Below are 22757 nucleotides of genomic sequence, written 5' to 3' on the forward strand. Positions count from 1 at the left end.
AATTGGGGATGGGTATTGAGATGTGGATATATTTCTTAAGACACCTATGGGAATGGATGAAATGATCCAAGGTAAAAAAAATAGAGATAGAACGAAGACCTAGCATAGAACTTTCTTGGTTTATGATATTTTGTTGGATCTGTGGTCTCATCAGTATCAAAATGTCCTCTGTCCAGGCATCATTCATACCTTATCCTTTATGATTCCTGTCTGCTGTGCCATTTCATAAATCATCCATAGAGCATTTATGCATCCTGCCAAAAGTCTTCCTTAGTCATAATTGATGGGTGTGTGACACTATAGCCTTCTTTCTAGCTATCCCTCATTTGCTCCTGCCACATGACTGGATCATCTTTTCTGACTTTACTTGAGATAATGGTATGGAAAGAGTTCTGACTTTGTGTCAGGAATCCTGGGTTTATCTCTTACCTCAGACACATGCTGCATTGGTTGACAATGAAGAACATAGTTCCTGCCCTCAGGAGCTCATATTCTAATGGAGGAAACAAAATTTCTAAAACCATGTTCGATTAAGAGATAGACAGTACAAATGGAAAATAGTCTCAAAGGGAAGGCCTCATCATAGTGGGGTGAGGCACTTAGCTCCTCAGAGCCTTGGTTTCCTTGTGGATCAAATGGAATTGATACCTGCACAAAGATGTTGTTAATAAGAATGCTTGGCAAGTCTTTAAAAAATTATATATATAATTTTAAGATGTTATCATTATTCCACTTCTGTCATGCAAGGCATTATTGGTAATATGCTATAATCTGTAAAACCTACTTTTAGGTTTTATGCACCTTTTCATCACCCTTGGGTGACTTATAATCCTGATTGTATAAGATTCCTTTATAGCTACAACTACAAAGATACTTTTGTTCAGTAATCTCCTCAAGTTTCAGTATCAAGCAAGGCTGGGAAACTTAAACTCAATGCCAATCAGTGACTTGGAGGAAATTGTTTACGAAGTCTAAATGGAAGAAGGATTCCCAATAAATTTTGAGGTTCTTAAAATACTCTTTGTTTGCACATGATATTGCCTTAAATAAATTGAAGCCTAGAATTACAGGGCTTCCTCTGTAATGTGAGAGCTCCTATCATTCCATATGTGTGTGGCCAAAATTAAGTTGATAAGGAATTTATGTTGTCAAGATTGTGACTATGCAGTGCAGTTGGATAGGTTGTTCATTCAGTTAGTCCATTGAATCAGTACATCTGACTTGGACAGACACTGTTCCTGAACAATGAGTTAGACCCAGAATTGAATAGAAGAGAAGGCTGGATTGCACTTGGGGGATTTCCCAAGTACATAAATTGTTTTCCAAGCAACTCCCTGCTTCAAAAGCCTTTTTTTTCCCCTTTAACACTAATATTACCTTGGCTTTAGATCATGTAACACTTCAGTTTCTCAAAATCATGATAATAATCATTTGAGAGTCAGAGTAATAATGGAAAGATTACTTGGCTTGGAGTCAGGAGGCTTCATTAAGTTTACAACTTGGTTCAGCCATTTACTTTGTAACTTGGAAAAAATAATTTATTCTCTGAGATTCAGTTTACTAGTCTGTAAAATGGTGATCAATCATAAGAATTTATTAAAAGCCAAATACATGCTAGATGGTGGAGATTGACAAAGACAAGAAGTCAAACATCTGATGGGAAGAAATCACACACACATGTAGCTCTATGCAAAAGAGATACAAGATAAACTTTGTGGGGAAGGTAATATAGCTAGGGAAACTGGGACAGACCGCATATAGAAAGTGGTTAATTTTCTTTCTTTCTTTCTTTTTTTTTAAACCCTTACCTTCTGTCTTGGAGTCACTACTGTGTATTGGCTCCAAGGCAGAAGAGTGGTAAGGGCTAGGCAATGGGGGTCAGGTGACTTGCCCAGGGTCACACAGCTGGGAAGTGTCTTGAGGCCAGATTTGAACCTAGGACCTCCCATCTCTAGGTGTGACTCTCAATCCACTGAGCCACCCAGCTGCCCCCAAAAGTGGTTAATTTTCAAAGGAAATGAGGGATTCCAAGACGTGAAGGTGAGCAGGGAGGACATTATAACCATGGAGGACAGCTAGTACAGAGTCACTGAGGCCACAGAAGAGTAGCAAGAAGACCCTTTACCTGAGCCATGGGAGAGAGCAATGCATAATAAGGCTGAAGGCTAGTTTGGGGTCTGAAAAACTTTAATTATTAATTAATTAATTATTAACTAAATATGGCTAAAAAGGAGTTTGCATTTGATTAGGAAGCCACTGGAGTTTTTTTGACCTGGTTGACCTGGTCAAATCTGAATTTTGGCAGCTGTATGGAAGATGGGTCAAAGTGAGAAGAAACCTGAACAGGAAAACTAATTAGGGGCTGATTGCAGTAGTCCAGGTGAGAGGTTCAGAGGCCCTGAACTGGGGAGACATGTTGAATTTGTGGTGTCTGCAGGATGTCTAATTCACAATGTCCAAAAGACATTTTGAAATGTGGGAGAGAGACTAGAGATAAATATATAGATCTATGAATTATTTGCATAGGCATGATCATTGAATCAATGGGAGCTGATGAGGTCACCAAATGAGAATATAGAGTGAGAATATAAGAGGGTCCCAGACAAAGCCTTGTGGGAAACTCTCTATTAGGGAGCAAGATATGGATGGTGATGCAGCAAAGGAGAGTGAGTATGGTCAGGTGGGCAGGAAAGCCAAGAAAAGTCATGAAAATCCAAAGAGGAGAGGATAGTCAACAGCAATAGATGCTGCAGAATGGTCAAGAAGGATGAAGAAAGAGAAAGGCCATCAGATTTGGCCATTGGGAGATCATTAGTGACTTAACAGAGAGGTTTCAGTTGACTGATTGAGATCAGAAACCATATTGCAATGGGTTTAGAAAGCAGGAAGAGGAAAGGAAGTTAGGGCAAGTATCAGAGGTTTGTTGTGCTTGTATATAGCAGGGCCTAGTAAATGGGGGTAGGGGGGATTGAAGAGTATTGGGCAACAGAGCTCATGGTGGGCACAATCTGCTAGAAAAGATAGGAGGGGATGGGATCAAGGGTATACATAGAGGAGTTGTTCTTTATGAGGATAGAATCACCTTTTTAATCAGAGATTAGAATAAAGAAGAGTATTGTTGAGTTTATGTTGAGGGGTATGAGAAGGAGAGGTAATGGAGTTTATGGTGAATAGCTTTGATTTTTCTTAATAAAGTACTCAACTGAGAGGAGAGTAATAATATTTGAATGACTTGCTTTATAGGACACTTGTAAAAATCCATAAAACACTATAAATTGTTATCTAACTCCCCATTTTTCCACTCCCAACTATTACCTCTATCCTAGTGACTCCCGATATTTATGTCAAGTTCTGACCTGTTCCCTATCTCCAGGGAAATGCCTTTTGGACATTTCTAAGTGAAAGGCTTTTAATTTTAAAGTCAATATGTCTGAAACAGAATTCAACGTTGTCTCCCTTCCCTGATCTTCCAAAAGACCCCTTGTCAGATTCCTTGTCAATGGCACCACCATAGTTATCTGCACTTGAAAATTTAGTCAGTTTTGGCTCATATCCCTCCTTCATACCCTTTATTGAAAAGCTCCCAAGTGCTACCTGTTTCTCCTGACAATTGTTTCTAACATTCACTCCCTCCTCTTAAGACCTCTTGGCACCATTCTTAATTCAGAACTTTATTCCTTGACTTTTAGATATTATTAATTGATGGTCCCTTTGCCATTCACCACTCTAGTTTTTTCCTCTTCTAATTTCTCCTGTGTAATGCTATCTGACTAATCTTCTTCGGGTACTCTGTTTATCTTATCATTCCCCTGCTCAAAACTTTTGTGTATTTGTTATTTGTTATTTGAATATAGACTTTGCTGTCTAATTTTTAGGTTCTTTTGTCAACTCAACCACCTCTACCTAACTAACTTAATTTCCTATTCTCCAATATGTACCCTCTGTTCTAGTCAGATTGGATCCACAAACATGTCATGTTTATACTTCCGTGCTATTGATAATGTTCCCCCCAAAACCTGGAATATTGTCTCTCTCTTCCTTCTGAAAATTCTACCTGCCTTATGCAGCCCAGTTTAAACATCTCCACCTTCTTGAAGCTTTTCATGAAAGTTCTTCTAAGTTACACTGACCTCTCCCATTACATGATTAGCACTTAATTATATTTGTATTTAACATGTGTTTCCTAATTTTTTCATGTTTGTTTTCCAATTAGATTGTAAGTTCCCTCTAGTAAGGAATATATAGTTATATCCCTCCAGGGCCTGCTGTAGTCATGGATATATAATAAATTCTCAATAAATATTTGTTGCTTGGCTTTTTTTTCCAGGAGAGTACAGGGAATTCCAGAGCTATCAATAACCTTCGAAGATCCAGCAGCACTACCCAAGTCAACCAGCAGTTGAATGGTACCCTCAGGTAATCTTCTTGACTCCCTACCACCCACCCCTTCCTAATTTTAATAGAATAGCCATCTTCCCAGAGAATTCCATCAAGCACCAAAAAAGAAAGAGCACTCGCTTTAGGTGGCATGGCCCAAAATAATGTCAGAGCTGTCATCATCATTTTGTGGATAAGGAAGTAACTGCCTCTTTTAGACTTCTGTCCCACTGTCAGGAAGATCGCATCAGGGTTTTGTTCTGCAAGGTGAAAAAAAGCAACATATATTTGGGAGATTAAGGCATTTTTTTCTTCCTTGCTATCTTCTGACTTAAAAAAAAAAGGTAGAGTATGGAGTTGGAAAGGGGAAACAGTGGAAGAATGTGATGATTAAAGGTCATTCTGCTTCAAGAGTCTTCTTACCTTGATGTTCTTTCCTCTCCCTCTCAGGGATGGATGTAGGCAATTATTGGCTTGTAAAACAAATGGCAATTGCAAACCTATTATGTTTATGTGTTCTGAGTTGTTCTGGGCTCTCTTTTTGACTGACTTTATGGAAAAAGGGATCCAGAATCCAGTAGTAGTCCTACTCTTTACATATTGTGATCTCTGAGAGATGAACTGGGAAAGGAGTTCAATTAAAATTTGAACTTTGAAAAGCTGCCTTTTCATCCAGATGAACTGGATATTGACTGATGAACCCTTCTTTTATCTCTTCTTAAAGCTTTCAGTTTGGAAAGGGTCTTTCTTCTTCCTGTCACCCCTTTTCAGGAATGCATTGTTTACAAAAGCCAAGGGAATTCTTTTGTGTGAGGAACTGTGGAATCTCTAGAGAATTAAGTTCTGGGCTAAGGGCCAAGGATTGAAGTTTTCCTCTAGGGAGAGAGGGAAGATGCTGCCTCTTGTCCCAGAATAAGGCAGAGACATCTGCAGTAGTTGTTCAAGAACTTTTAGACATTGGGAAAAAATAGTCCCTTGGAGCTATGGTGATAGCAAAACCAAGCCAACCAGGTCACTAGGCCTAGAAAAGACCACTCTGTGAATGCTATAGAGGAATAAGCCTAGATTTAAGTTTATGTGACTTTGGGCAACTCAGTTAACAGCTCCGAGCCTCAATTTTCTCATTTTTTAAATGGGTATGATGCTACTAATATTATCTCCCTTACAAGTATAGTAGAAAAAGAATTTTATGTTTATACCTCAAATATATCTCACTTGCTTTCTTATCTGTTATTGTGTTTTTTTAAAAACCCTTACCTTCTGTCTTTGAATTGATACAAGTATTAGTTGCAGAAGTAGAGGCTGGGTAACTGGGATTAAGTGGTCCACCCAGGGTCACACAGCTAGGAAGTATGTAAGGCCAGATTTGAATCCAGGTCCTGTCAACTCCATGCCTAACTATCCACTGAGCTGCCTAGCTGCCCCTTGTATTGTTTTATGTTCTTTATCCTGACCATAGTTTTAACTTAATGCACAAATAGGTTTTAAAAATTAAAAAAAACCTGAAGAAATGAAAAACCTTTACATGCAAACTCACAAACGCAGAACTATTTTGTTGTTTTCTAAGTGCTCAAGGCCACTGCCTTTCTCTTCCTTAGATTTCCATAAATGTTGCCTTTTAAGAGTTTGGACCTTTTTCTCAAATATGACAGTATTCTTCACCCCCATTCACTCCCAGGAATGAAATCACACAGGTTCTTTTATCTGGGCAGTGACGTTTTTTATGATGTGTCTCAAACCCCTCTCCTGCTCAGTGCCATTTTCCAGTACTTTAGCCCTAAGGATAAGCTCCAAATGTGTCCTTGAAGACATTCTTTTCTTTATTCCTGATCTCATTAAGGCTTCATCTCCATGGTATAGCTCCCTTATATCTGTCATTATATTCACTGTCACTTTGAGATCTAATGCTATGAAAAAGGAATGAATTACCCAGCTGAGCAGCTCTAAAAAATAAATTTGAACCATTTGTATGATAAACAAAAACTTGTTCTTGTTTATGCCATGACACAAGGTTGTTATAACAATCAGATGAGCTAATATGTGGAAATGTTTTGTTATCAATATAGTTCTATATAAACATAAGCTATTAGTGAAGCCATTTAGAAGAAGGTTCCCCTTCACCAGAAGTCTATTCTCTGTATTTCTCAAGAACCATTTGGTCAAGTGTTTTATGATTTTTGCTATGGGGAGTGAGGCAGGTTACCAGAATATTATCCCAAAATATGAAACTGCTTACCTGATCCACACCCTAAATATCTGCATTAAAAGCTTGTAATAAGTAACTTTCCAGTCTCCAAATGTAAGATCTCAAGAAAATATCCACTCTGTATTTACCTTTAGAATGATTGTCTTGTTCGTTTGGTGATGGAATGCAAAAGAATTTATCAGAATTATTAGTAAGGAGTAACCAAGAAATGATCAACATCCCTTAAGACTCCTGGAACTTGACTTTACAACTCTGTTGACTGATCTGGCTTTCCAGACCAGATGGACAAATACTACTCTAAGACGGAAGGCGAAAATTCACTTGCTATTTGGTTCTTATACGTAGTACTTGAGGTGTTTGTCACTCCATTTTCTCCCAATAGATCTTTATTAATAGGAGAGAAAGGGCTAAGATAGCATATTACCATAATATTTTATACTGTTGGACCTCAACTTTTTTGCTTTCTTGGGTAGCAGAATCATTGAGAGAGTTGCAGAATGATAAACTCTTAGAATTTGTAATGGTCTAGGAAGGAGATGTAGAAAATACATAAAGTAAGTGGTTTTAACCTCTTATTTAACATTCCTAACCTGATAGCTGATATCACAAGGCTTAATTAAATGAAAAGGGGACCTGAGGTTCTTAGAAATTGATGGGTTATTTTTTTTTAAACCCTTACCTTCCATCTTGGAATCAATACTGTGTATTGGTTCCAAGGCAGAAGGACAGTAAGGGCTAGGCAATGGGGGCCAAGTGACTTGCCCAGGGTCACACAGCTGGGAAGTGTCTGAGGCCAGATTTGAACCTAGGATCTCCTGTCTCTAGGCCTGGCTCTCAATCCACTGAGCCACCCAGCTGCCCCTTATTTTGTTTTTTTTTTTAATGGTCATCTTTTCAAAAATTTTTTTTTATTCTGAACTTAACAAACACCAAAGAAAACAAATATTTTCTATACAAAGAAACTGTGAATGTCTCAAGTTTGGCTTGCTTTCCTCTTAAGCATATCATAACTTCAACATGTAACTTTTAAAAATTAAGTGTTTGTTTTTCAGTGAGTGGGAATCTGACTTCTTTCTATTCCATCCTCTTCTCCAATACCCCATTGAAAAAGAAAAACAAAACTCTTGTCAACCCCTCTTCAAGATCAAACCTTACTAATTAAAGTTTGTTTTACTTAGTGCTAATTTCTACTTTGATCTATCTTCCTTCTGCAAGTTCTTGACCTGTGTTTGGTCACAGCAACATAACTGTGGATTTGTCCCTGATTGGAGCTCCAGTAGAGTGACTCAACCACAACCTGCCCTAGTATTTCTTCTCTAGGCTTCAGATTGGACTATGAGCTAGAACTAAGTCTCTGCTCCTTGGATTAGAGCCACATAGCTCCTGCTTCCTCAATCAACATATGACCTAGGACCCTCATCCTCTTCTTTCCTTAGTTGATCTCCTAGGCACAAGTCCCTTTCTCAGTCTCACTCTAGATCTTTGACTTTGCACTGGTGAGAGAGAAGAAAAGAAAGCTTCCAGTTAGCATCTGTTTCTGCTTCCTGCCCAAGGTGAGGTTCCTTTATGTAATTCTGGGACCTATTCTTGCCCTAGTAAGAAGCTGAAGGCAAGCTACTCTCCCTTGTCCCCTTTTCCTCTTATTTCCCCATTTAGTGAAATGCATTCTGTACCCAATTTTATGTGTATTTTCCCCTTCTTTGGTCAGTTAAAGTGAAAGTGAAATTCAAGTGTTGCTAGCTACCCCTACTCCTTCCCTTATTTATAGTCTTCTACTTTCACACCGTAATTATTTAAAACAATTTACCCTCCCTTCCCCACTTCCTCTCCCTCCCCTCACCTTGTGCATTCTCTTCTCTTTTGTTTGTTTCTTTTTTTTTAAGATCATCAAAACATAGCAAAAGCCTGGATACCCACAAGACCCCTGTTTTATTAGACTCCTGTGACCCCTCATTATGATAGGATTCAGAGGAAACACAGGTATTATCTCCTCATAGTAGAATATAAACAGTTTGTTCTTATTTACCACTTTAGAATTGATCATTCAATATATTTTTTTATGTTTCTCTCAACACCTGTAAACCTATGCAACTCTGGTTTCTTCATTGGGAGTGGTTGGAAGTCCTTTATTTCAGTTAAAAGTCTGTTTTCCCCCCTGAAAGATTATACTTAGGTTTTTTGTTTGTTTTTTTCTGGGAAACTTATTCTTGGTTGTAGGCCAATATATTTTTCCTTATGGAATATGGTATTCCAAGTTCTCCACTCCTTTAATAGGGGTGGCTGCAATTCTTGCTCCTTACTACTTAAATTCTTTCTGGATGTTAGAAGTATCAGCTATAATTTCCTTAAGTTTTTATTTTGGAATTTGTTTCAGGAGGTAACTGGTGAAGTCCTTCTAGTTCTGCTTTGCTTCTGATTCTAAGAGATCTGGGAAGTTTTCTTGAACTATGATGTGGTCATGGCTTTCAAATAGTCCACTAATTCTTAAATTATCTTTCCTCAATCTATTTTACCAGCTGATAATTCCCTTTCCAACTTTTTCTTCAGCAGATCTCATTTCTTTTCCAGTTTTTCTCCCAGTACTCTCGTTCCATTTATAAAATATTTTTTAACCTTTAAAAAAAACTTATTTCATCTCTTTGAGGAATTCTGGAAGTTGAAGGTGAATTGATGCCCATTTTGTCCTTTTCCTTTGATGCATTACTTATAGATGTTTTGGAGTCATTCTCTTTTTGGGGGTTTAAGTCTTAAGCATCCCAATTATCACAATAACTTTGTATACGGTAGTATGCTTTTTTTTTTTTAACTGCCGATTTCATCAGTCTGTTTCTTGACTTCAGTCTTGGTATTAGAGCTGGAGGGAATTTCTGTCTTGGATCTTGCTGCTGCTTTCAGCAGGGGTGTGAAAGTTGTATTTTTCTAGAATCTAAGGAATAGGTCAGGATGGGAATCTGCAAACTTTTAGTGTTCTGATTCAGGGAGAAGTCTGATTGTTGCCTTCCTTGTCTGAGCACTGCAAGTTCTTGACCAGAGTTTGGTTCTGAGCAACAGTAGACTGCTACTGTCAGCCATTGTCTGGCAGCTGGAAAGTCCTGCAGGTTCAGTAACCAAACTTGAGGCCTCCCTTTGGTTTGAGCTTCTTGCTCTGGTTCTTTTGCTGCAAGTTTCAGACTGGGCTATAAGCTAGAACTAATTTCTGTTCCTTCAGCTAAAACTACATAGCTTCTGCTTCCATCTATACTTGTTCCTCTATCCTGTAGTTCCAATAATCTAGGGCCTTCCACCTCTTTTTCTTAGAGAGAGTGGGGAGAAGGGAGGTAAGTGTCATCTGTTTCTGTTCCCTCCATAGGGTCAGGCCCCTTTATGTAGCTTTTGGTCCTGAGACTATTCTTGCTGAAGGCAGACTCTTTTTCATCCTTTGAGCTGGGAGGTTCCATGCAATGTGCTTATATATGTATACACTTCACTGTCTACCTACCTATACCAACTTGGGCTGGAAAAATAACTCAACGTGATAAAAAAAAATTTCCTAATCAAGATTAACTTTGGTACATTTTTTTTTTCTGGAGGAGTTGTGGGAGAGAGCATTGTAGTACTTCTTAGTCTCCCCAATTTTCAAAACTGTTGTGCTTGGCTATTTCTTTCTTACTTTTTCTGCTCCTTTGGGCAATTTAAAAAAAAAGCTCCAATAACCCTTTTTATTCTCATGTTTTTCTTAAAAACTTATTATTATTCTCCCTGACCTTCCTACTCACTGCCCAAAAAAGAATAAGTTTTCTTGAGAAGCCCTAGTTTCATGTCAAAGTTTGAGGCTGAACTTGAAATCCTGAGTCAAAGGAGCTACCATTGAAGCCCCCAAATCATTGTCCTATAGATTTTATGTGTTAAGGCTTCTGTCAGGTGTGGGCTATTAGGCCAGAGCTAGGAAATGCCACCTTAGGCTATAAGTAGGTTTGTGTCTTAGCCTCTGAATGTTGAGTTTCATTTTGTGTCTGAAATCTGGGGCAGTAATTTTCCTGGATACATTCATTTTTTCCTCCTTCCTTTTCTAAAATCAGCACTGACCAGACTACAGATTTCCTGACCTTCTTTGACAGCAGCTCTGGGGGGAGAAAGAAGCTGGCAGGTCTGTGCAAAACTTCACCTGAGAAAAGAACCACATGGAACATTCTGGTAAGGGGATCCTTGGGAGTCTGAGTCAGAGATGGAATAGAACAATTGGTCCTTCTGGTTCAACCCTCCTTTCCCTAAGAAGGCTTGATGCCGGGGAGGTAACTTGTTATATAGCATCTTTACTACTAGGAAAGGGAAAGTAAATATATAATAGAAAGTCTTTATCAAAGTATTTCTTATTGGAAAGAACTTTGCAGCTTCTTTGTCTATGCTTTCCAACACATGGGGGCAAATTATAGTCCTCCTCATTTTGTGGATGAGAAACCTGAGCCCAGAAGAGGTGATGTGCCCAAGTATGATACACATAATTCAGGAGAATTGAGGTTAGTGATTTAAAATCCTATCTTCTTACTTAGGTTGCCTCTGTGTTCCATAACAGGATGACCAGCCCAGGGTGTTCACAATTTCATCCAGTGCTCGAAGCACCAATGCAGTTGACTCCTCAGTTGGTCTGAGGAAAAAGGAAGGCACGATATCCTTGGCACCTAACTTTACTGCCAACAACAGGTAGGGGCAAACCATGGAAACAGATGGGTTTCTCTGTCACTGGAGGGAGAATGGCTGAATCAAGAATATGTTTCGTGATATTCAGGGAGTAGGTATTGTCATTCCCTAACATAGCTTAGGTTCTAGATGGGACTCTAGAAAGTTCTGTCTCTCTTAAGTTAGCCTTTTCTTTTGGGGAGGATGAAGGCATCTTTCTCATTCCCTAAGACTGAAGTCTGAGGTAGAAATTGGTAGACCTTACACAGGAGCACATATGATTTTCCAGCTTCATTAACTAAGTTTTCAAATAAGTTAAGTCTGTTAGCAGTAAACATTTGTTATGCAACTACTTTGTGCCAGATCATGTGCTAAGCACTAATGATACAAAGAAAAGTAAAAGAGAGTTCCTACCCTCAAGGAGCTCACAACCTCATAGAGGAGACAACATAGACATACAAGCTACATACACAATAAATTAGAAATAATCATCATAGGGAAGGCACTAGAATTAAAAGGAATCAGTAAAAACTTCTTGTACTTATATAAGTGGAGTTTTATTTGGGGTTTGAAGGAAGACAGGAGATGGACATTAGGAAGGAGAGGTTTCCAGGCATGGAGGATTTTTCCTAATTTTCTAAGCTTTGAGGATAAGACTATTCCAGTTGCCTAGAACTACTTCACTACATTCTTGGTGAATTAATCTTTTTGGTGGAGAAAATATCAGCTCTGATCATGGGAAATAATCATCTCAATGAACTCTGTAATAGTCAAATTACAACTGAAGTTTTATGCTTCATTTTGGGCATTATAGTTTAAGAGGGACACTGATAAACTAGACTGCATTCAGAGGAAGTTGTTGAGAGATCTAGAAACTATATCATATGGAGGAAAGTTGGAGAAATTGATATTGTTTAGGATTAAGGAACACTAAAGAGACATGATGGCCATCCTCAAAACAATTCTATAGTATGTATTTAGCTGTCATTTTTTTTCTGTTAAGTAAAACCTAAGAATGTTTGAATTTTACCACACAAGAAACAGAAATAACCTGAAACACTTAATAATACTCAAAACTTATTATTTTGAAATACCAGGCTGTACAAACTAAAAAACTGAACAAATTGTTTTATAGTAATATGTGTGTGTGTTGTCATTTTAGAATAAACTTCAACATAATTCAGAATTTCATCGGATTAATTTCATTTTAGTTAAGTATGTGAAAAATAGATCTATGCCAAGATATTTTTACTGTCAAAAATAAAGGCATAACTTTACTAAATCAAAGTGCTTTTACCTGCTAAAATATATATGATGAAAAAGCTATAACATGCATTGTGCTTTGTTTTATCTAATTACAGTTTAAGCAAATATTTTTGTTCAAGTATTTAAAACCTAAGTTCCTATTGCTTTCAGTATAGTATACTGAAATATTTATAATTAGTCAAGCTAAATTAATGTCTTATAAAGAAAAGACTAATTTAAAATTTTTTCATTATTATGCATTTGAAAACATTTTATACAAAGGAGAGAAAAAAATTTGATATGACATCATAAGGCTATTCTATACATCTCAGAAGTTTTTTAGATATATGTTAAATTTAACCTATCAGGTCCAACTCTACCCTCCTTGTCTGTGTCTCCTGAGTTTCCATCCTCTCTTTTCTATGGATTGTAAAACATATTTAATTGACTCTTCTGTTTTTAAAGTCACAATTACTAACTGTCCATAAATTGCTTTCTTCCTCCCCCTATAAAAGCTATCTCTTAAAACAAATAAATTTATTCAAGCAAAATAAATCTATGTATCAGTTTTATCTAAAAATGTATGCCTCATTCTGAGTCCACACATGTATTTGTACACAAAATGCAAATATTCCATTCTGAACTGAGTCTTTCACCTCCCTATCAGGAGAATGGATAGCATGTTTTTATTATTAGTCATTTGGAATTATGGTTGGTCATTATGCTGATCACAGTTCTCAAGTCTTTCAGAGTTGTTTGTCCTTACCATATTATTGTCCGCATATAAATTGTTTTTCTTGTTTTGTTCACCACTCTATCAGTTCATTCCCAGGTTTCTCTGAAACTATCCTCTTCATCATTCCTTTTTAGCACAAAGGTATTCTACTGCATTTATATACCATGACTTGTTCATCAATTCCTGAGATTATGGGTACTCCTTCAAATTCCCATTCTTTGCCACTTCTAGAAAAGCTATAAATATTTTTTTTTACATCATTACTTTTATTTTGATTTGGATTAATTCCTACCTCAGTCTCTTCTCCAAGTTTTTATCTTCTCCCATTTCCTCCCTTTCCCCATTGATTGAGATGCATTTTGTGCTTTGGTATGTGTATATGTGGGTTGTTTATTCTTCCCTCTTTTGGAAGAAAAGTGTTCATGTGTTAGCCACTCCCTCCCCCTTTGTATAGACTTCTACTTGCACACTCTGATTATGTGAGATAATTTTCCCTAGCCTTCCTTTCCCTTCTCCTTTCTTCCTATTCTTTTAAGATCATTAAGACATAACAGAACCACTCCCAGGCCTTCTATCTAATTACACTTCCTCTATGATCACTGATGATGATAGGATTCAGAGAAGGACATGAATCATTTTCTCAAATTAAAATGTACACAGTTCATCTTTGTTTAGGCCCTTAGGATTCATGTTTACCTTTTTATGTTTCTTGCTAAGTTATGTATGGCTGTATTCCAAGCTCTTTACTTCTTCATAGTGGTGCCTGCTAACTCATTTGTGATCCTGACTGACTCTTCAATATTTAAATTCTTTCTGGCTGCTTGCAGCATTTTTTCTTTGATCTGGAAGCTCTGGATTTTGGCTATAATGTTCCTAGAAGTTTTCATTTTGGGATTTCTTCCAGAAGGTAACTGGTGAATTCTTTCCCTTTTCACTTTGTCTGGTTCTGAGAGATCTGGGTAGTTTTCTTTTTAAATTACTTGAAATAGCATATCTAGACTATTTTTTGGTCAAAGCTTTCAGGTAGTACAGTAATTCTTAAAATTTTTTTCCCTTGATCTATTTCCTTGATCAATAGTTTTGCTATGACATACTTTATATTTTTTTTCTATTTTTCCCATTTTAAAACTTTAATATTTCTTGTCTCGTGGAATCATTGGCTTCTTTTTGATCTATTCTAATTTTCAGGGAGTTTGTTGCTTGGGTAAATTGATATCATTTGTGACAAGCTGTTAATTCCCTTTCTAATATTTTCCCTTTACCTCTTATTTCTTTTCCCTCTAGTATTCTTATTTTGTTTCTTAAAAATTACAAATTCTTTTTTAAAAAATTGTTGCTTCATTTCTTCCAAAAATTCTAGTTGGATTTGTGCCTAAGCTATGGTTTTGAGACTTTACTTATAGTTGTTTTGGAGTCATTCTCTTCTTTTGGGTTTTTGAGCATTGCTATCACTAACTGAAATTCTTCTTTGTTTGCTCATTCTTCCAGCTGCTTCCTGGTTTAAGACTTTATGTTATGCACAGGTTTTGTGTAATCTTGGAAGGAAAGTCTGGGCTTGTCCTATTGTGATTTTCTTGAAATATTGAGAGTTTTGTTATTCTGGGATCTCAGGGACAAGTCAGGCTGGGGGCCAGCAAACTTTCAAGGATCCCAAGTATTCTGATGTGGAACAAAGTCTAATCACTGCCTAACTGGTCTAAGCTCTGCAATTGTGGTTCCTGAATGGATTTGGGTCTGAGCAACAGTAGATTGCAGCTGGCCATAGCCACCATTGGCAGTGGAAAACTCTGCAGATTTACAGTGACAGAATGACAGCTTCCCTTTGGTTTAGGATCCCTGCCCTAGTTATTCCTCTATAGGCTTCAGACTGAGCTAGAATTTGGAACTGACTGCCTCTTCTGCCCAGTGTTTGAGCCACACTGCTGCTGTTTACTTCTGAATTCATTCCTCTTATACATAGCCTATGGCCTGCAATTGCTTTTTATCCTAGAATGCCACCTCAGGTGAAGGTTTCTTCCTCAGTCCACCTAATCTGTTACCCAGAAGTGGAGAGTGATTGACAAAGCTAAAAGTTGGCAATTGTTGCTGCATCTTGACAGAGGTTGCAGGTCTGGCAGGATTTGGGGACCTTTTCTTGTTGTGGAATACAATCTCTCAGGGCTAGAGTGCACTACATGGCAGGTGTATGGCCAGACCTGTCCCCAGGCACTTCTCTATTTTCTTATGCCAAACTGACCTGGAAAAATGACTCATGTTGACTATTTCTTGCATTTCCCCATTAGGATTCAGTCTGCTCTTTTCTTTCCTTTTTAAAAAAATTATATATATATATATATATATTTTCCCCATTATATATAAAAACAAATTTTAACATTCATTTTTTTAAACCACGTTCCAAATTTTCTCCTTTCCTCCTTCTATTTCCCCCTCCCCATAAACAATTTGAATGAGGTTATACACTTGTAGTCATACAAACCATATTTCCATATTAGCTATATTGTGATAGAAAACACAAAAAAAGAAAAAAGAGAAAAATAATATTATTCAATCTATATTCAGACTCCATCAGTTCTTTCTCTGGAGGCAGATAGGATTTTTCATCTTGAGTCCTTTGGAGTAGTCTTGAATCACTGTATTGCTGAGAATAGCTAAGTCATTCATAGGTGATCATCCTTACAATATTGCTGTTAATATGTATGTTCTCTTGTTTCTGCTTACTTTACTTGGCATCAGTTCATGTAAGTCATTTCAGGTTTTCCTGAAAGTACTCTGTTCTTCATTTCTTATAGCACAACATTACATTACAGCCATATAACACAACTTGTTCACCCATTCCCCAATAGATGGACATCTTCATAATTTCTAATTCTTTGCCACTATAAAAAAGAGCTGCTATAAATATTTTGTTCAAATAGGTCCTTTTCCTTAAAAATAAAAAATCTTTTGGGTATACAAACCTGATAGTGGTATTGCTGGATCAAAGGGTATGTACAGATTTATAACCCTTTGAGTACCTAAATTGATCTCCAGAATGGTTGGATCAGTTCACAACTCCACCAACAGGCCAAATTTTCCCACTTCCCTTTCTGATATGTCTGGAAGAGTTTTTGTGAAGAGCTCACTGTATTTCCTGCTAGTCTACCATTTTGGTTCTCTGCTCCCTTTCTCAGCATTTTCTGTTAAAATAGTGGATCTTTTATTCTGCTACTATGTTCAATTGCTTCTTCTTCTACTAACCAATTTTTCTGTTTCTAAACTAGTACCAAATAGTTTTGATTACTGCTTTTTAGTATAGTTTAAGACCTTGCCCCCCTCCCATTATTTCTTTAGAGATTCTTGGCCTTTTGTTTCTCCAGATTAACTTTGCTATTATCTCGGTTTCTATAAAATATCCCTTTGGTAATTTGATTGATAAGGCACTGAATCTATAAGTTAGTGTAAGTACTATGCCATTTTTATTAGAATAGCATAACCAAGCCACGAACAATAAATAACTTCAATTATTTACCTTTTTTTCCTCTAGAGAATTAGTTGTATTCACAAAATTCCTATTTGCCTTAGTGGTTGTATTTCTAGATATTTTACACTTTCTTTCATTATTTTGAAAATGATTTCTTTTTCTGCTCTTCCTGCTAGATTTTGTTGGCAATATATGCAAAAAAGACTGATGATTTTTTGTGGGTTTATTTTATATATTGCCACTTCACTGAAGTTATTTCAGTTTTTTTGGTTGAACTGAACAGTTTCTGGGTGTGTGTGTGTGTCTATATATATATATATATATAAAGATATATATTTATTAATAGGTTCTCTATAATCAATGTTATCATCAAAGAACAATCCTTTTTTTCTTCTGTGCTTATGCTTATTTTCAGTTTATTTTTCTTGTCTTTTTGCAATAGCTAACATTTCTGGACGTATATCAAATAATTATGATATTAATAGAAATTCTTGCTTTGCCTGCTGATGTTTTTTGAAAAGCCCTCTAAGTTTTTCTTCATTGCAAATAATGCTAATTCTTTGTTTTATAAAGATACTCTTTACTGTATAGTAAAGAAAAGTCCTCTCCTAAGCCGACAAGTCCTCCTTGCCAAATTATTCGAGAGTCCCTAAGAAGGGGCAAGGGAAATAAAGGAAAATAAGAGAGAACAAAGTGGGGATCAGGACGACCAAGATAGCTGGTAGCTATCAAGGCAAATGTTGTATTGACAGTTACATCTGCTTTTATAGGGGGAGAAAGCAAGTTGTGGCTCCAGCACAAGATTTTCACATACACAGTGAAAGCAAATGATTGGTAAAGTGATACAGTGGAATCTTGTGTACCTCATTGAGTCTACACAATGATTTCTTTTAGATAACTAATCAACATTAACAGCCTAGCTTAGATTTCCAAGGAAAATGCATACATCAATGATTTTGCAGAGGGAGGGGGAGCTGGAGCGGGAGCGGAACTAGAAGTTTGTAGCTACAGGCCTTGGAGTGAAAAGTTGAGATATGTGATAGACTTCAGGTGCTTTATGGTTCATAATTGTGCTTAATAGGTCTCAGGCTTTTTGCCTTCCGTGTCTCCAGAGCTTTGTTCGATGGATTCTCAGGCTTTGCCCTCCTACACTAAGCTTTTTAAGAGTTTTAGCATAAAGGGCTATTGCATTTCCCCCCAAACCTCTTCTATATAAGTTGATATAATTATGTGATGTTTATTTTTTTGTTATATTTAACATAATTTATTATGCTTATAGTTTTCCAACTATTGAACCAACTCTACATTCTTAGTATCAGTTCAATATATAGATACAATCTTTTTAATATGTGGTTAGCCTGGTTTCTAATATTTTATTTAAAATTTTTGCATAAATATTCATTAGTGATATTGACCTGTTGTAGGGGTTCTTGAAAGCCTATAAACCTTGGGGCATCCTGGTGGCTCAGTAGATAGAGATCCAAGCTTGAAAACAGAAAGTGCTGCATTCAAATTTAGTCTCAGACACTTATTAGCTGTGTGACTGATCCCAGACAAGTCACTTAAACTTAAGTGCCTAGCCTTATCACTCTTCTGACTTAGAGCTGATGCTTATATTGGCAGGGTTAAAATTATGGTTGAGACTGAATTTAATAATTATATTTGGTCTCCTAATGAAACACCCAAACTCAGCTGGAAATTTTATGGTGATTTAATTGATATAGTGGAGGAGATTTAAGAAGAAAGAAGAAGGAGAGGGTGAAGGATTCTTTCCCCCCCACCAGGCAGGAAGATTAGAAGATCTAGAAAGTAAGGGTTTGGAGTGTGAAGGAGGAAGGAATCAACCTGAACTCCAAAAGAGGCTCAGCTGAGATGCCTGAACCTGAATCAGGTCAAGGACAAAACTCACTGCCAAAACCGAGACAAAGAACTGCCACCACTCCCAAGATGTCAGAACTCCTAGCACGCTGCCAACCAGAGTCGCTTCCCCAGGGAAAGAGCAGGAGAGAGGAAGTGGTGTGCCTTATATGGACAGTTTTACATCACTTTCCTGCATCTTATCTGTACCAATGATGATTTAGCTTGACTTAGGACAGCCCAGAGGTCTGTCCTTTTTTCTGCACATGTCTGTTGAAGGCCATTTCCTTAGATAATTAAATCTTTTTTTTTAATTTAATTTTTTTTAAACCCATACCTTCTGTCTTGGAGTCAATACTGTGTATTGGTTCCAAGGCAGAAGAGTGGTAAGGGCTAGGCAATGGGGGTCAAGTGACTTGCCCAGGGTCACACAGCTGGAAAGTGTCTGAGTCCAGATTTGAACCTAGGACCTCCGGTCTCTAGGCCTGACTCTCAATCCACTGAGCTACCCAGCTGCCCCCAGATAATTAAATCTTGACTTGCAGACCTTCCAAATATTGTTAAACTAAGAAGGGAGGAGAAATGTAGTTTCCAAGACCTGATTCTATTATTCCAAGTATCTCCATTGTTACTGATCAGGAAATAGCTAATTCACATCTTCTAAAGAATGGTCTGATTAGGGTGGAATAGTTTTAAAATTCACAGTATCAATTCCTTAGACATTAAATATTTTAAAATCTTTTTTAAAAGAAGCATATAAACCCTTTACCAATTTTTAAATGCATAAAATAAAGGGTTACAAAAGAAACCAATTATATTGAAATATAGTTATCAGATTACTTGGGGGAAAATAGTCTTCAGGTTAAGACCCTTACTAGGTTTCTTCCCTTAATTTGTCTCTTTCTGGTTTAGTCATCAGGACTATATTTGTCTTTTTTTCCTATTTTTACGAACAATTTATATAATTTAAAACTAAGAGTGTATGGCTTTTTCTGAATATTTTTCTCAAGATTTGAATTATTTGAATTTTTCTATTTCTTGTCTGTCAGTCTGGGCACTTTATATTTATTTTTCCAAGTATCCATTTTATTTAAACTACCAATATTCAAATTAACTTTTAATAATTTCCTTTATTTCCTCTCCCTCACAGAGGAGTTCTTGTGGCTTGTTTTTGCTTTTCTCCTAAGCACTAGACTTTTGAAAAGCTTAAAGCCAATGTCACTGGGGTCCACCACCTGAACAGCCTATTGTCCAGGACACATCAGCAGGTGGCAGCATGCTGTTTTTAAATATCTGAAAAGCTGTCATGTATAAAAGATGTATTTCATGTTGTTCCAGAGGCAAGAGGCAGGGTTACCAAATAGAATTTCTAGAGACAGATTTAAGTTTAATAGAAGAAAGAAATTTATGATAGAAATTTTAGCTCTAATTATCCTCCTGTCTTACAGAAACTGGTGTCCCTGTCATTGGTGATAGTTAAGCACAAGATGGAGAACCATTTTTCAGGGATGCTATGAAGGGTTTGTCCTACATTGTAGGAAGAGATTGGACTAGGTGACATCTTTCCACCTCTGACATGTTATGGTTCCAGGGCTGGGGAGAATTTACCTCTCTTTTGATCTCTCTGCAATGTTGAGATATATACCATTTGTGATATAGTTACTTGTTTATATATTGCTTGACAATTATCTTAAAGTCTTTTCTATGCCCATATCTTTGCTTTTCAACTACACTATAAATAGATTTACTAAAGGATAGGACACTGCACTGGAACCTCCCCCTATAGTACTATTTTCTACAAAGTAGAATTCTATATATAAGGGAGGCCTATGTTAGGTGCTTTCATCGACATTTAATTGGTGCAGTGGGAAAAGGTAGTCTTTCCTTTGAGGTGGTCCCTGGACCAAACCCATAGGATATCACTATAGAGAAGCACAAGAAATTTTTTTTTGCATTTTTTCCTTTACTCTCATGGTGCTAAGTATAAAATTTTGCTTACAGTAGACACTTGGTCTCTATCAGTGGTTTTTAACTTGGCATCCATTAACCATATGTATGTGTGTGTTTAAAACTATATTTCATTATCACTGGTTTCCTATGTAATCCTTTCTTTTATTTTATGCATTTAAAAACATTCTGAGAAGGGGAGTCTATGGCACAAAAATAGGTAAGAACCTTTGGTCTGTGGTATTGACTGATGGAGAATAGTCAGTGGCCCAGTAAGACCTAATACATTTCTCTTTCTCTTTCTTGTTAGGAGCAACAAGGGAGCCATGGGCAACTGTGTTACCACCATGGTACATAACAACTATACCACTACAGACAAAGTGCCTCCACCTAAGAGTTCGAACCAGGCTGCTTCATCCCTCAAGTAGGCTTTGTTCTTATCCTTGCCTACCTCCTGAGGGGCAAAGAAAGTTATGCTCATGGAAGAAAAGAAAGCCCTTCATGGAGTCAGTGGTCAAGCTTAGGCATAGGGAAAGTAAAGTCCAATAGTAGTAGAGAAACAAGTCAGTTGATTTTGTTCCCAGGAGTTTCCCACTGTGAGGGAAGGTCAGCCTTCATATATTACCAAGTAGTCACTGAGTAATGTAAAAGCAGATACTATAATGCCTAATACTTTCTAACTGGAACCAGGGCTATCTCTTTTTTTTATTTAGGCCAACATCAACATATTTGAACAAAAGCCCAAGTTTAATTAGATGAAATTTAATAGAGGTAAATGTGTAAGGTGCTATACTTGGGTTAAAAAAGAAATCATCCTCACAAGTACAATATCAAGTGCAGTTGTTGCTATATAACAGTTTGTATGAAGTCACTTGCATCATTTAAGATGAGTCACTAATGTAAACTTATACTGCATTGTGTCCAGAACATAGAAGGCTATGATATTGCTCTGATCAGCCCCCATTTGCAATAGTGTTCAGTTCCAAGCACCACATTTTAGGAACAATATTGACAAACTGGAGAGCATCCATAAAGGGACAGGCAGGAAAGTGTCTGAGGACTGTTTGAACAAGGATCAGTTGAAGGAACTACAGATATTTAGCCTGGAGACTGAAGGAAGACATAATGATATATTATTGCCAGCATGCTTTGCCACAGAAAGAAGAAATAGGAACACTGGGGCAGAAGGGCAGATTTCGATTTGCTATAAGAATGGCCTTCCTATAACTGGAGTTGTCCCAAAGTAGAATGAACTAGTTCAAGAGGCAGTGAATTCCCTCCATTAAATGTTTTCAAGTTAAGGTTGGATTACCACTTTTAGGGGATTTTGTAGCAAGGATTCTTAATCAGTTACAATTGAGCTTAATGACTCCTTGGGTCTCTTGCAATACTCATATTCCACAAGAATAAAGGGGACTTGTTCACAGTCAGCATTCTCTTCTCTCGTCTTCCCTCTTATTCCTCTCTTGTCCCTTCCTCCCACCTCTCCTACAAATGAGTAATAAGAGTTTTCTCTTCAGTAGAGTGGCTGAGAATCAGAACCCCCCTTCCCCCACTAGGTGCTCTGAAGATATTATCCTGCACCCCTCTGGCCACTGTGTTTATGCATGTTACAGCCAGTACAATTGATTAGTATTTTCTGAGACACCCTTAGGCACTGGTAACCATACAAGATCCAAATTAAGGTCTTTATTGAGTTGATAAAAGGAGTCAGGAAGCGTGCTTAGAAAATCATGTTACTTAACTTCCCATTTTTTAAAACCCATCAGGGTTCTGCCTTAGAATCAATACTAAATATTGGTTCCAAAGCAGAAGAGCAGTAAGGTGGGGGTTACGTGAACTTGTCCAGGGTCATACAGGCATATCTGAGACTAGATTTGAACCTAGGACCTCTCATCTCCAGGCCTGGATCTCTATCCACTGAGCCACCCAGCTGCCCCCCCCCCCCAACTTCCCTATTGAACACTAATAGGATTGGGGAAATCTGAAAGCCTGTTCCAAGATTAGTTCCCTCTCCAACTTTAGTAGCAATTGTTCTCACAGCAGCAGTGGCATCACCTGCTGGGAAAAAAAAAACAAAAAACTTGCTCAACTTTACCAGGTGTTGACCAGCATCATAGAGATCACAACAACCATCTCTAACTTGCATTTCTGCCTGGACTCTTCAGAAGCTTTGGCCTTAGGTGGATGTGAGCACATGATACCACATTATAGCTTAAAGGTTAAAGTGGGCTTTTTGTATTATGAATTGTAAGAGTTATCTGAAGCTGATC

General features: G+C 37.3%; 1 protein-coding gene across 1 annotated transcript in view; it reads left to right on the plus strand.

The window, feature by feature from the left end:
- CEP131 (centrosomal protein 131) overlaps positions 1-22757 on the plus strand; it is a 53339-nt gene that overhangs the window by 4658 nt on the left and 25924 nt on the right. The window contains exons 3-6 of the mRNA XM_007482879.3: positions 4328-4416; positions 10642-10756; positions 11136-11263; positions 20795-20908. Of these exons, the coding sequence (XP_007482941.1) occupies positions 4328-4416; positions 10642-10756; positions 11136-11263; positions 20795-20908 (446 nt within the window). The remainder of the gene's footprint in view (positions 1-4327; positions 4417-10641; positions 10757-11135; positions 11264-20794; positions 20909-22757) is intronic.

Source organism: Monodelphis domestica, chromosome 2 (assembly GCF_027887165.1).
Source record: "Monodelphis domestica isolate mMonDom1 chromosome 2, mMonDom1.pri, whole genome shotgun sequence".
NCBI lineage: Eukaryota > Metazoa > Chordata > Mammalia > Didelphimorphia > Didelphidae > Monodelphis > Monodelphis domestica.